The sequence below is a fragment of the Perca flavescens genome, chromosome 15 (assembly GCF_004354835.1).
Source record: "Perca flavescens isolate YP-PL-M2 chromosome 15, PFLA_1.0, whole genome shotgun sequence".
Classification (NCBI taxonomy): domain Eukaryota; kingdom Metazoa; phylum Chordata; class Actinopteri; order Perciformes; family Percidae; genus Perca; species Perca flavescens.
The window spans coordinates 7,088,949-7,102,722 of NC_041345.1; the positions used below are offsets into that span (position 1 = coordinate 7,088,949).

Sequence of the window (13,774 nt, forward strand, 5' to 3'; positions counted from 1 at the left end):
CGTCGTCAGTCGGAGGAGCCGTCGGCGTTCATTTTGCCGATTTGACTTGTTGAATCGGTCAGTGGGCAGTCGGACTCAATGACCAATCTGATTGGTGGAGTGCTAGCCCTTGACTAGTGAATCAGTGCACGAGAAAACCGGACCTGACAACGCCAGTATCTTCTTATTACTAGCCATCGTATTTTCTTCTGTTCAGCAAGAAATTTGACAACAATGATCCTTCTTGACTACTATCAACACTCTCTGATGAATACAATGACTGACGACAGCATGTTCTGTGTTTACTAGGTTTTAATTTTTTGGGCAACAATACAGATTAGCACCACCTTCTGTTATGGAGAAGTATTACGTCTCGCGCACGCGCAGAACGGACGCTCAAGTCGGCGTCGCTTCGAGTTGTTCCGAGGCACTTTTTGGACCTCGGGGAGCCGACTGATCAGTCCGACTGCCTTTTCTGCCGACGGTCGGCCGTTGGGTTGGTGTGTCAGAGCCTTTAGGTTATCTACTTTCATACATTATAATAGCAATATCTCCACACTACAGAACCCAGCCGACCACAGCCTTTTAAACACAGTAATGTCGGCCGGGAGCGTTGTGGGTCTCATAGGGCAGTTTTAAGTATAATTCACTGACAGGCATCTCGATGGGGGGGCTTCCTCTATCATTTTGCTGGTCACAGACAGCATTGTCCAGCCTCGCTCAGCATATCTTTCTGAATAGCCATTTGCCCTTTTTGTCTGCTTCCTTTCATCACTAACCCTCTCTGTCTTCCAAAATCCCCTTGACTTCCTCCCCCCTCGTGCCATTCCTTTCTCCCTTCCTCAGCCGTCAACTTGGCCCATATCTGTCCGCCTGTTGTCTTGTACCATCTTGTGTGTATTGGCCTCTCGCTATTCCTCAGTCACCCTCCTGCCAGTTGCTGTACCCCTTCTCCCATCCCTCCCCCCCTCTCTCCTTCTGTTTGTTGTCAAACCCCTCTATATCAGTCTCAAATGCTCTCTCCTTGGAAGCATCTCCCCCATACATCTCTCTCCTCAGGAACTCTCTACCCTTTTGTCTTGCTTTTCTGTTCGATATCTCTACATTTGGTCTGACCTTTTCCTTTCATTTTTTTTAGCCTGTCATCCTCCTGCATGGCCACCTTTTCTACTTTCATTATCTTCCTTTTTTATATTCTCATATTTCAGTGTGTATTATTATTATTTTAACCACATAGTGGTATGACAAGGCATTCCTATATTCAAGGAAGAGATTTGGATTTTTAATCTAAACTCTTTACTTACAAAAGTCCATGCTGAAGAAGTAGAAGAACACTCTTTCTATACATGGTATGAAACTGGGCTAATTTTAGTATAGGAGAACCACATTTTGCAAGAATTTAAGACCAGAAATCTGAACATGTGTGGAATATTTCACTTTAAATTAAAAATGTCTTGTTATCCACAGTATACATGCCCACTCTAAATGGTTTGAGCAAAGCAATCCAAACACAATTCCAAATACTTGCATTGTAGAAAATGATCCTGATATCAACTGCTACTGCTATTATAGTTGTTGATGTGCATCTCTGTCTCTCTGTCTCACTCTCTTCTCACTTTCGTAAATGTATAATTTTGTCATTTTGAATGTTTATACTGTAATTTCATTATGCTGGTCGGTTCTGTACACACAACAATTGATCGTCTGTGCGTCCTGGGAGAGTGATCGCTCCTCAATTGCTCTCCCTGAGGTTTATTCCATTTTTTCCTGTTAAGGTTTTTTTTTGGGGAGGGGGATTTCTCCTTGTCCTATACATACAACAGAGGGTATTGTACAGATTGTAAATCCCTCTGAGGCAATTATGGTGATTTGTGACATTGGGATATATACAGTAAATAAAGTTGACTTGGCTTGACTTGTATACAAATGTGTAGGTATTTCCTTTTTTGTTTATGGACTTTAATGGATTTTCTGCACTTCCTATACATGCCAGATGTTACCAGCAATATTGTAATTACATGTAGAGGGCACTTGAACTACTACATGAAATGTATGTCATGCATACACTGCAGAATTTATGTACTCTTCTTACTACTGTTGCAGCAAATGCATCTATGTACTGCTTGGGTTCTAAATACTAAAAAGTGTGTCCAATTTTATTGACAACTTTGCTACTTCTGATCAAATATACACAACAAGGAGTATTTATTGTTACTGTTGTAGCGTTTAGGGAGTGCAGAAAGGTTGGAATAAATTTGTAACAAAAATGTGTATCAAGCAATGAGTTTGTTATCTTATGATAATTTTTTTACCCTCTGGATTTTGAAAAAAGCGGGACGACAAAAAAGTAAGCCAACATATAACATACCCCGGGGTAAAAGTTTGGGTGGGCTCTAACTTACAAAACTAACTTCTTTACTGACAAACAACCCCCCATTAAAGCAACACTAGGTAACTTTTCCCAGTTCGGTCCCCCTACAGGTTGGAGGCGGTATTGTCCATTACGTTACATTGTCCAGTTCATTCGAACTACAGATCCGCTACCTGATGGCAAACTTGCATAATGTAATGTAAAGGACAATTCCGCTTCCAAGTTGTAGGGGGGACCGAAGCGGGAAAAGTTACCTAATGTTGCTTTAACAAACTACCTCCCATTTGTTGTCCATTACCTTGTTGTCGGAAAGCCCGGTGACTTGATCAACAAACTCCTCCTGGATCATGAAGGCAGCCAGGTTGGCAGTGTAGGAGGCCAGGAAGATGACAGCGAAGAAGGCCCACACAGACACTATGAACTTACTGGTAGTTCCTTTAGGGTTCTGCACTGGCACAGAATTGTTGAAGACCAGACCCCACAGCAGCCACACAGCCTTGCCCATGGTGAAGGAAGGGCCATGAGGGTCTGAAAGAAGGGGAAAGATTAGGGAAAAGAGAGAAAAATGGTTTAGAGGAAGATGAGAACATACCAATTTTATATATAAGAATTGTATATAATTTTATACTGTCTTGTGTGTGTGGTAATGTGCATGCGCACCTCTTCCCTGCGCCAGGTTTCTGTTAAAGCCAAGAGGACTGATGTATTCAAACATGAAGACAGCCATTGCAGTCACCAGTAGGAGCATCACAAACATCATCACCCACACTGATGCACTGAATGGCTCTGAGAGAAAGGAAGAAAGGAATAAGAGGACAGGGATTAACTAATAACACATGTTAGAATACATTTTTACATCTAACACATCACTTTTTCTGATTTGTGCTCACTCACTGTCTTTTCATGAACTGAATGAATAAATCATATTATATATATATATATATATATATATATATATATATATATATATATATATATATATATATATACACACACACACACACACACACACAAGTAGAGGAAAGAACTTCATCAATAACAAGCTGACTACTGCATGTTCACAGAGCCCCCCCCCCCACACACACACACACACACACACACACAAACTCACACACACTTGCATATACACTGGCACACCTCCTATTTGACAGTGTGGAGGCGCACAGTATAGGAAGGCCTGGTGTCAGCACTCCTGTCCTCCCTCTGAGCTCACAACACTACTGCAGAGATTAAACTTTGCTCTAATGTATGGGAGAGCACTGCTGGCACAATGTGTGTGTGTGTGTGTGTGTGTATGTGTGTGTGTGTGTGTGTATGCGCTGGCAAGCAGCCATTATAGGGTATTCCTGCTAAGCCCTTATAATTGCTACTTTCACAGCAGTAACTGCATGCTGCATACATGTCAGTGTGCGTGTGTGTGTGCGTGCGTGCGTGTGTGTGCGTGCGTGCGTGCGTGTGTGCTGACGCCTAAGCACTATGCATAAAATGAACGTGACAGTGCAGCCATAACAGGGATATCCATGGTCACTCAAGTTAAAATCCTGCAGTTAAGTCCCTCTCAGGTAAGTGAGAGTCATTGTAGCAGGAAGCAGGAGTCGAGCCAAATCCCTCCGATGAAAGAGCAAGTATTGACAGCAGTGTAACCGAGCTGAATTGTGTTGTCAGCTCTGTACCTCAACACACACACAAAGCAAAACAAATACCATTCTACACAAACTGAAAAAAAAAAAAAAAAAAAAAGCAAACAAGACAGATATTCCTCTCCCTCTCTCCTGAGTCCAACAACAAAGCAACAGTTATTCTCTGACAGTCACCTAGAAAGGCTGACGGGGAGACCGTTCCGTTGCTACGGGAGACCATGACGCTGATCCCGGTTTCCACGAACGGGACGGAGAAATCGATGACCTCAGAACGCTCCTCATTGATCGTCAGAGATCCGACGGCCATGACGGCTTTCTTATAGACCACCTTTGGAGGGCGGAGGAGAGGGAGGGCCGCAGGGTTAAAGGGAGGGAGGGAGGGAGGTATGGATGGATGGATGGATGGATGAGGAGGGGGAGTGATTAGTGATGAATAAAGAAAGACAAGTGAGGACAGGGAGCGAGGAAGAGATAGATGTTGAGGAGGAGAAAGATATGGACGGAAAAACAGAGAGAAGGTAAGATTTCAATTTTGAGGAAAGGAAGATAGGTAGATGAGAGGGAAGTCAAAAAAGAGGAAGGTGAAAACAGAAGATGTAAAAAGAGTGGGTGAAATGGGAGAAAGTAGGAGAAAGGGGTACGGATAAATCATAAGTAAAAGGGGAAATGGTCAAAAGAGAGACACAGGAAAAGAAGAAGAAGAATGTTTAATCATTGTGGCATTCACTGGCTTTCCACATGTGACTGGCACTGACACTGATCCTTAAAACTGTGATAATAATGGAGAAAAAAACCTCCTGTTATTGTCTTCAGTAGTCTACTAATTACATGTAATCTCTGCAAATTAACAATATCTTTCACGATTATACTTTAAAAACTATAAACTAAAATAGGTCCTAACAGCTGCCAAATCAACACAAGAGTGTGTACTTTATTGACTGCACACAAATAAAGTTTTCAATCCCAGGCTGATGAATGCCAGATGAACTTCAACTAATGAATAAAATAATATAGACAGCAATAAAGTGTACAGTCTTAAAATGAACTCAGGGGCTTTACCTTCAAGTTGAAGCTGGCAATTGAAGATATGCAGAATACTTGTCTGCGGGAGTAGCTAAGATTTGTTTACTTTCTAAGCATTGCCAGTTGGTGCCAAAGCCTTATAGCTGAACTCACTTCCCCACACTGTTAAAAGTTTTGCACAGTCAACAACTAAAGCTCTTTTTTGGAACATAAGGAACAGGAATATCCTGCCATGCAGACATCTGTAATTTCTTCTCAGACTTGGCTTGGATTTCAGATGTACTACAATCTAAAAGTGACGAATGATCGTCAATAGTCACGACACGCTCCAGAACCTTCTTATGGTGCCACACACAGATAACTGTGCACCGCTATATTCAAGTCATGAAAATAAACAGAGCTTAAAATTGGATACATATTATTCCCATGTGAATTACATCTGATTTTCACGATGAGCTCAATAATATAATATTATGTATATATTCTGCTTGCACACACATTTGGGTGCTATCTGATATTGACCTTTATTGAGTGAATTTCACAATTAGCTGAACCTCTCTCTCTCTCTCTCTCTCTCTCTCTCTCTCTCTCTTTCACATACACACGGAGGTTTCTCTTACCTCTCCCACCATCCCATTCCAGACATTGTTGATCTTCTTGCCATGCTTGCCATTGGTTACCAGGTACAGGTCATAGGTGAACTTTACATACTTGGCAATCTTTTTCAGAATATCGATGCAGAAGCCCTTGCAGCACTTCTTGATGTATGTCCCACCAGCCTCTGTTGTGTTGCTAAAGAAACACAAACAAAATGCACATAGCGTCAGCTGATGCTTTTTTAAATAGCAGCTGCTTCGACCAGTTATCAACTGTAGTTAAGTGTCTGTGACCAGAGAAACCAGAGAAATGGCACAGCATAGAAGATTTCGTGACCGTGTTAATCCAGGTCGATGTTTTTCTTCCTGATTTATTTCCACCTTTATAAACCATGTATGACTGAAGAACAAAACACGGTTTGCTTCTCTTTCCATTCTACTTGGTAAACTTATATGAATGCACCAATAAACAAATGTCAGCCTGGGACTTTTTCACCTTCAAGTTCAGGCCATTTTGACATCAGAAGACTTGGAAAGTATGCTCCCTCCCTCCTTCTACCTCTCAGTCTCTCTAGAGAAGGAGGTTTATGAAGGCACTGCATCTGCAAGCATTGTACCATCTGTGTCTATGAATTTGAGAGCAGGGGCGTTCAGACAATGTTCACACGCACACACGCACACACACACACACGAGTGCACATCAACTTTCAGCCACCTGGGACTCTCATTTAACTTTTAGATGTGTGCTAATTAGGAGATAACCTCGTCCTTTAGTTTAACAGCAACCTGGACACAAACTTGATGGAAAGAGAGAAAAAACAAACACATCCCTTCAGAGCTGAAACTCAGTTACTTTGGAGGAATTCTGTGTCGACACTTCAGAATTCCTCCAATTCTTGCCCCAAGTGCAAACCCCTGCGTTGCCCTCCCTAGTCGCCATCGATCTGGTCATCAGTGGCGTCCTTTCCTGTCCTCAAACCGGAAAGGAATTCACTTTTTGTGAGAGAGAGAGCGAGAGCGCGCGTGTTAATTTGAAAAAGCCTGGCGCTGATCGGTCGGCAGTTGTGAATGACTTTTTGTGAACTGTTGCGCGACCACCCATGGTGATTTTCTACAGATATTACTAGATATTATCTATAGCAACTGTTTCTGTTATATCCGGAAAAAAGCAAGATATGGGATCTGTAATAATAAAAACAGAAACCAGGACAACTGAGTCAAGTTTCTGGCAGGATCAGCTGGTGGGGGCTAGTGACAGAGCATATAGGCCAGAAACTGTAATAGCTGCATTCATGAACACAGTGTACTCATTTGGGCAGGCCATGGCACAGTTCCGGCAGTGAGAGCATGTGATGTTATGGAGGCTGCTTGTGAAGTTGCCAGGCCAACTTGATATAGAAATGCTACAGGGCCCGAGGGGCCTCCAGAGAGGGCGGTTTGGGTATCTGTGTGTCTGTGTTGTGTTGAGTGTGGCTTGTTCTTAGGCCTAGCCTGGATGAGTGAATTTGTGGTTCTGCATGCATGGATAGTCCTCCATCCCCCGATCTAACCCCCGTCACGACTCCTCTCACTCTGCCTCTCTACTTCCCTCCATCTATCCCTCTTTCTCTGGACACTACGGATGCTTGAGAGGGAATTGCGCTGTGGGAGAGAGGAACGCGCCCAGACGCATTGGCCTGTGAGTGAGTGGACATGTGGCAACAGAAAGTGTATATGAACTTGTGTGCGTGTGTGTATTTGTGTGTGTGTGTGTATATGTGTTCCTCCTTGGAGATACTTTATCCTCCGCCCTACTTCACAGTCATTCTTGATGAAAATCTCTGTTAGCCTCTTCCCTTGGAACCTATTACCCCTTAATCAGCTCTGTTTTTGTGCCTGTGTGTGTGTGTGTGTGTGTGTGTGTGTGTGTGTGTGTGTGTGCGTGTGCGCGGCCACGTGCGTGTGCTTGCGTAGCAGTTATAGTCAGTAACTTTGTATGCATGCATGTATGTATGCAGTGATAAGGCTGACACAAAAAAAATTAACACACTTGCCACTATTACTGTAAGTGTGTTCGTAAGCGTGCGTGATTGTGCGCGTGTTACAGTGGAGAGAAATAATATTAAATTATCTACAAACCAATTACATGCTTTGATTTAGCAGCACTCAAGCCACTAATGACACACACACACACACACACACACACACACAGTAAGCCACGCTCACTGTGTGTATGTACAGTATATACTTTAGAAACATAGTATAGCAAGGGGCTAGCAGTATTTGGGTGTTAGACAGAAAATTGGTAAGGAAGGAAGTAAATTGCTGAGTTCAGCAGTCGCCTCCATTTTCAGGGGGAGGAAAGAAGCTGCTGCATAGATTGCACATTGCACCTCTGAGAGAAGCGAGAGAGAGAAAGCAACACAGAGCAGCACAGCGACTGTGATGAAGGAAACGGAGAATGGATGTTGTCATTTTGACCACCTTCTGATTACCCAATACAATGATATAAAATGGAACTTCATTTTCTGTAATGCTTACTGTAGTCACATTCTTACCCGTCAATCAGTGAATTAGGAGACTGCATCAACGTCTGTGTCATTGTGTTGGACATTAAAGGAATACTTTCCCTCCAAAATGATCATTTGTATGTCAATTACAGAAACTGTGGGACCTAGAATTCTTAAAGGAATCTTTTTTTCTTTCTTTCTCGAATGTCCCCACGGTGAACCAAGAATACAAAAAACTGATAAAAAAAACCGGTAATTTACTTATTTCACCACATTGCATTTAAACATTTTGCTCATTCTTGCTTAGCATTTTAAATTGATAGTTGTTGACTATGTTTAGCTAAGGTTAAGCATTATGCTAAGGGGCAGTGGGCTATTGTGTAACTGATAATATACTGGATATTGATAAATAGGTTATCATTTCAAAAGCGATGAAGCATCGCTGTGACTTTTACTGTTGATCCACATTTTCCAAGTTGCTGCTGTTTCCACTCTTAAAAGCAACACGTGCTGCAGTCAGTGTTGCCACAGTTACTTTGAAAAAGTAACTTAGTTACTTTACAGATTACTTGATTTTAAAAGTAACAAAGTTAGATTACAAGTTACTTTGCCGTCTTTAGCTGACACAAACTCAAAATAGTGACTGTATTTCCAGCTAGAAAGCGTGCATCTCTCTCCTCCCTCCATTGTTGTTTATCGCTGTCGCTGCGTGGTACACGTGACCTGTCCTCATGCTAAAAACGTGACTTGTCGTATGTGTGACTTCACTCCCCAAGACGCAAGAAGAAAGCTTTTTACTAAGGAAAATGACAAAAATAGTAACGCACAGTGACTTGGATAAGTAACTTTAATCTGATTAATGGTTTGGAAATAGTAACGCGTTAGATTACTCGTTACTGAAAAAAGTGATCAGATTAGAGTAACGCGTTACGTGGCATCACGTGTTGCAGTCCACTGCCCTGAGAATCCTCTCTGTGAACGAAGTCGCATTCAAACCATTGGTCAAACTGTCGGACCTTGAAATATCAGGCGATTTGCAATGAGAGCCACAGACAGATAGCGAGATAGTCCGACTTACTCTTTGATATGCTTCCTGCAGGGCACGGAGTTCCTCATGCAGGTACCGGTGAGCCTTTCTACGTCCTCCACAATAACAAAAGGTTTCTCCTCTAACGTGACGATGGACAGGTGGTTGTCATCGAGCTCGGCATCACCGAAGGAGTTGAAGCGCGGCCACACTGGGTACTTAAGCGTCAGGCTGCGGTTGTCCAGTTTCCCCATCTGGAAGCAAGGAGAAGAGGATAACACAGACAAGATGATAAATGAGTTAAGCTCAACAAGATTGTTAAACCATTAAACAACTAGAATAGTTCAACTAATATTTTAGGCATTTACAGAGTGTGGATCTCATCCAATAATTTATAATTAGTGAGCAGGTTGGGAATAAGCACCTGTAGCGTTTAGCCCCCCCCACCCCAACACACTTAAAAAGACAGTTTCGATAAACTACTCAGCAAGTCTGTAGCCCTCAGATCTAATGGTTACAAGCAAACAGGAAGTGGAAGTGGTGGGGAAATGATGTCCACCGGTCAGTGATCATAACATGACAGGTAAAATGCAGTGTGTTACCTTTCTTTACCTGGTAGTTTCCTAACTGCTGTAATCTGTTGCCCAATAACTCAAAGCAGACAGGAAGTGGAGAGGATTACAAATGTACAGTTGACACACGTTAACATTTCCTTGTAATGTTACATTTGTTGCTTTTTTTTTGGCACAAAAACATTCAAATCAGTACACATGTTCACAGACCATAATTCATGTGATTACCGCTATGACAGTGGGTACAACATAACAGACTGAAAGAAACATGGTGTGTGTAGGGAGGCATGATAAAATACAAACAGGGGTGCATACAGTACAGTATGGCTATGATTGCAAACACATATGAGAAAGAGAAAAGGAGTGATATGCGCTGGGACTCTGTTAATAATTCAGAAGGTTTTCCGAGCTATGATGTCGCAAATTCCCCTATGGATGCACTTAACCCACCTACAGTTGTTTGTGTGTGTGTGCGTACAATATAGTACCGTAGGAATGTTTGTGTCAGTCAGGGGAGGCAGAGAGAAAGAGACAGCAGCAGGCAGCGAGGCTTTACTCGGCTCTCAATTATTAATGTTACAGGTGCCAGAAAATGGCAAAACTTCGCTCTCGCTCTTTCCCTCCATTTCAAAAAGTCTTTCTTCCCCCTCCTTTCTCTCTTTCCCATTGGCTCATCCAGCAACGCCGCTGTAATGTGGAGTGGAATATCTGACTTTACAGACAAAGTTTTTTTCATCAACGCACACGGGCGTACGTGTGTGGATTAGTACCAATTTAGTAACAAATGGAGGCTAAGGTACTGAAAATGTATCACGTCACACACACGTCACGCGTCGCACACACGCACGCACGTCACACACACACACACACGTTGTTACTTAGCTTACATGCCTGGCTAAGTCATTAACAGGCAAGCAGAGAGGAGGAAGTGAAATTAGCATTTTAATTGTTTTGCTTTGAGTGGTTTTCGTTCTTCTGACAGGGATTAGAGTCTTTTTTTCCACTCTTAGTCAGCACCGCTGTCAACAGCTCACTCTGCTGTCGGCTGCATCTCCACGAGTGTGCCTGTGTGTGTGTGTGTGTGTGTGTGTGTGTGTGTGTGTGTGTGTGTGTGTGTGTCTGTAGGCGTAGGGTGTTTGTGCAGGGCAGGGGGGGTATGCTGAGGTGGCGTGCGTGCAGTTTCTTGTGTGACACCTTCATTCTCCAGGGAACGGACCGCATTTGTCTATCTGTCTTACCCCAGCTGCTTTGCATTTCACAAGTGAGTGAGCGCGTGCCTGTGTGTGTGTGTGTGTGTGTGTGTGTGTGTGTGTGTGTGTGTGTGTGTGTGTGTGTGTGTGTGTGTGTGTGTGTGTGTGTGTGTGTGTGTGTGTATTAAAGGCGAGGGGAGGTATAGTAGGAAATGGGATTGGTAATGTAAAAGTGAGGGGGGATTTGTGCATAATCAGTGAGATGGGACTTGCGTCACATAAATTAAAGGATTCTGGAAAAAAACTAAACAAAGATGTGTCAGAGAGGAAATTCAATTCAAAAGTGTGGGTTCCAAACGATTGTACAAGCAGTCTGAAGTCATTTCCTGGTCTTAGTAAGAACCCAAAGCAGCAGTTACCTGCTGTGTGTGCTATGCTGATATACTCTACAGGTGTTTAAACTAAGTGATTTAATACGATGCAAAGTTTACATTCTGTGCTGCATGATGATCCTACCATGATCTAATAAGTAATTAATTAAGTTTGTTTTTACACCTTTAAGAATCAGTGTACACAATTAACCTGAAAACAGACATCCAACTTAAGTGACCCATTCAATCATTATTATAAGATTTTGCGGATTGTCTTTGATTTGGTTCGGATGAATCAATAAACTTGAAGGAGAGATAAATGTTCCACTCGGAAGATGGTTGAAGAAAAAAAAAAAAAGAGAAGGATGGGAAGGGGGAGGAGGGGAAGAATAAGCTGACTTCAGCAGCTCTTCTGATATCCTGTCCTCCTGCTCTCCTCTTCCCTCTTCTTCTCTGTCTCTCTAATTAAAGAAAGAGGGGTTATAAATTAATGCCTAGAAAGGAGAGAGGATTCTCTCTATCGACCGGCCCGACAGCAGAATGCTGAATCTCCCTGTATGAAATACCAGATATTGCACACACACATATACACACACACACACACACACACACACACACACAGACACACACGTAGAAGGGTGTGTGTGTTTGTGTGTAATGTGACAGCGAGGCCAGTGGGAGGTCATGATGATTGGGCCTGTGGGATTACCGCATTATACCATCATATGACGGCAATCCTATCGGACCATCACCCTGCAACAAATTTAGAGCCACTTGGTGACGAGATGACACTCACGCCCCAAAAGAAGTGTGTTTCTCAATCTTTTTTTCATTTTTCATGTTCTCTCTGTTTTTCCTCTTCAGCTTATTTATCTTTATTTTGAAAGGCCTTGCTCTTTGTACCTGCATGCTTTGCTCTCTATTTCATCTATGTCACAGTGTCTTCTCTTTTTTCTCTTTCTCTCATTTTGTGTGTGTGTTTGTGTGTGTGTGTGTGTATAGGTCACACACACACACACACACACACACACACACTCATACACACTCAAGGGCTACAATCAACCAGAACCCGGCCGGGCAAGTGTGAGAGCGAGTGATAAAAGAATATAGAAAAACAAGGGTCAGCGCTCCTACAACTGAGCACCTTCTCTGTCTCACAGTCTCACTGGGAGAGTTATCGCTGTGGCAAGTTGCATTATGGGAGAATGAGTTCCTAATAGCGTGGAGAAACCCATTCAGTCATAAAACACTATCTGTCACTCCTGTCAGACAAAATTATGTCGGGAAAATGGATTCTGTTCTCTCTCTCTCTCTCTCTCCTACGCTTCCTCTGTTTATGTGTGTGTGCGTGTGTGTGTGTGTGTGTCTGTGTGTGTCAGTGCATGTGGGCATGTGTGAAGATGATGCACGTGCATGTGCGTGTGTGTGTGTTTGTGTGAAAAACAAGGGCAGAGAGAAAGTGGATGACGGAGCGGAAGAGCGAGAGAAATCCGCATCCATGGATATAGACATCTTTACTTAAAATGGAGGGCTTTATAAGGATTCAGAGAGTAGTGAGGTTTTTTTTGTGTCCTCTCCATATTGGGATTTTACAAGCATGAATCCCATGCTGTCTGTAATAATTATTTAGCGATCTGGCTGCTAACACTGCAACAGTTCCCAGAGCGATATACACACTCCATCTACTCAACAAGAATAAAACATAACATCCTGGTTATGATCGGTAATACACTTTTCTCATTCAGTCGGTGAGGTTATTCTGTAACTCTCAATGCAATAAGAAAATTCATTATCATTATCAGTCCTGCCATGTCACTGATTCTGAAGCTGTGTTCTTTCTCAAAGCTGTACCCATGACATGTTTTTTTTTTTTTACTTGAACATTATATATTTTCTGACTTTATACACTGAGTTTTGAATTCTCAAAGCTCATAAGTCAATTAATACATATTTAGGAACGTCTACACTGTCAAATGGATTCTTTTAAGGAGCAAATAAAGGGATTGGTCAGTCAAGCGATCTACAAGACATTGGTTAACAGACAATAAATCCTATGACTTTGGTGAGCACTGACTTTTATTCCCTAGCGCCAAACTTCTTTTTTTTTTGCGATGGATTGACATGACTTTTTATAGACGCCATAAGCCATAAGCCATAAGCCATTCATAGGAGCCATAATATTTAACAAAGCCTAAAGGTTCAATGTACATCTTTGTATATGTGTGTCTGTGTGTCTGTGTGTATGTGTGTGTGTGTGTGTGTGTGTGTGTGTGTGTGTGTGTGTGTGTGTTTTTGTTTAACTATATACACGGGGTCCAAAAACCAGGAGTCCAGTATACTTGTGAGGTCCGGACAGCTTTGTGGGGCCAAAATGCTGGACCCCACAAGTTTAAAGGGCTGTTTGAGGGTTAAGACTTGGTTTTAGGATTAGGGATAGCATTAGGTTATGGTTAGGGTAAGGGTAAGGGTTAATGTTAGGCATTTAGTTGTGATGGTTAAGGTTAGGGTAAGGGGCT

General features: G+C 42.5%; 1 protein-coding gene across 1 annotated transcript in view; it reads right to left on the reverse strand.

The window, feature by feature from the left end:
- grin2aa (glutamate receptor, ionotropic, N-methyl D-aspartate 2A, a) overlaps window positions 1-13,774 on the reverse strand; it is a 143,161-nt gene that overhangs the window by 24,285 nt on the left and 105,102 nt on the right. Inside the window, exons 5-9 of the mRNA XM_028599134.1 lie at window positions 9,177-9,379; window positions 5,634-5,805; window positions 4,165-4,318; window positions 3,011-3,136; window positions 2,649-2,878 (exon numbers count right to left, since the gene is read on the reverse strand). Coding sequence (XP_028454935.1) covers window positions 2,649-2,878; window positions 3,011-3,136; window positions 4,165-4,318; window positions 5,634-5,805; window positions 9,177-9,379 — 885 coding nt within the window. The remainder of the gene's footprint in view (window positions 1-2,648; window positions 2,879-3,010; window positions 3,137-4,164; window positions 4,319-5,633; window positions 5,806-9,176; window positions 9,380-13,774) is intronic.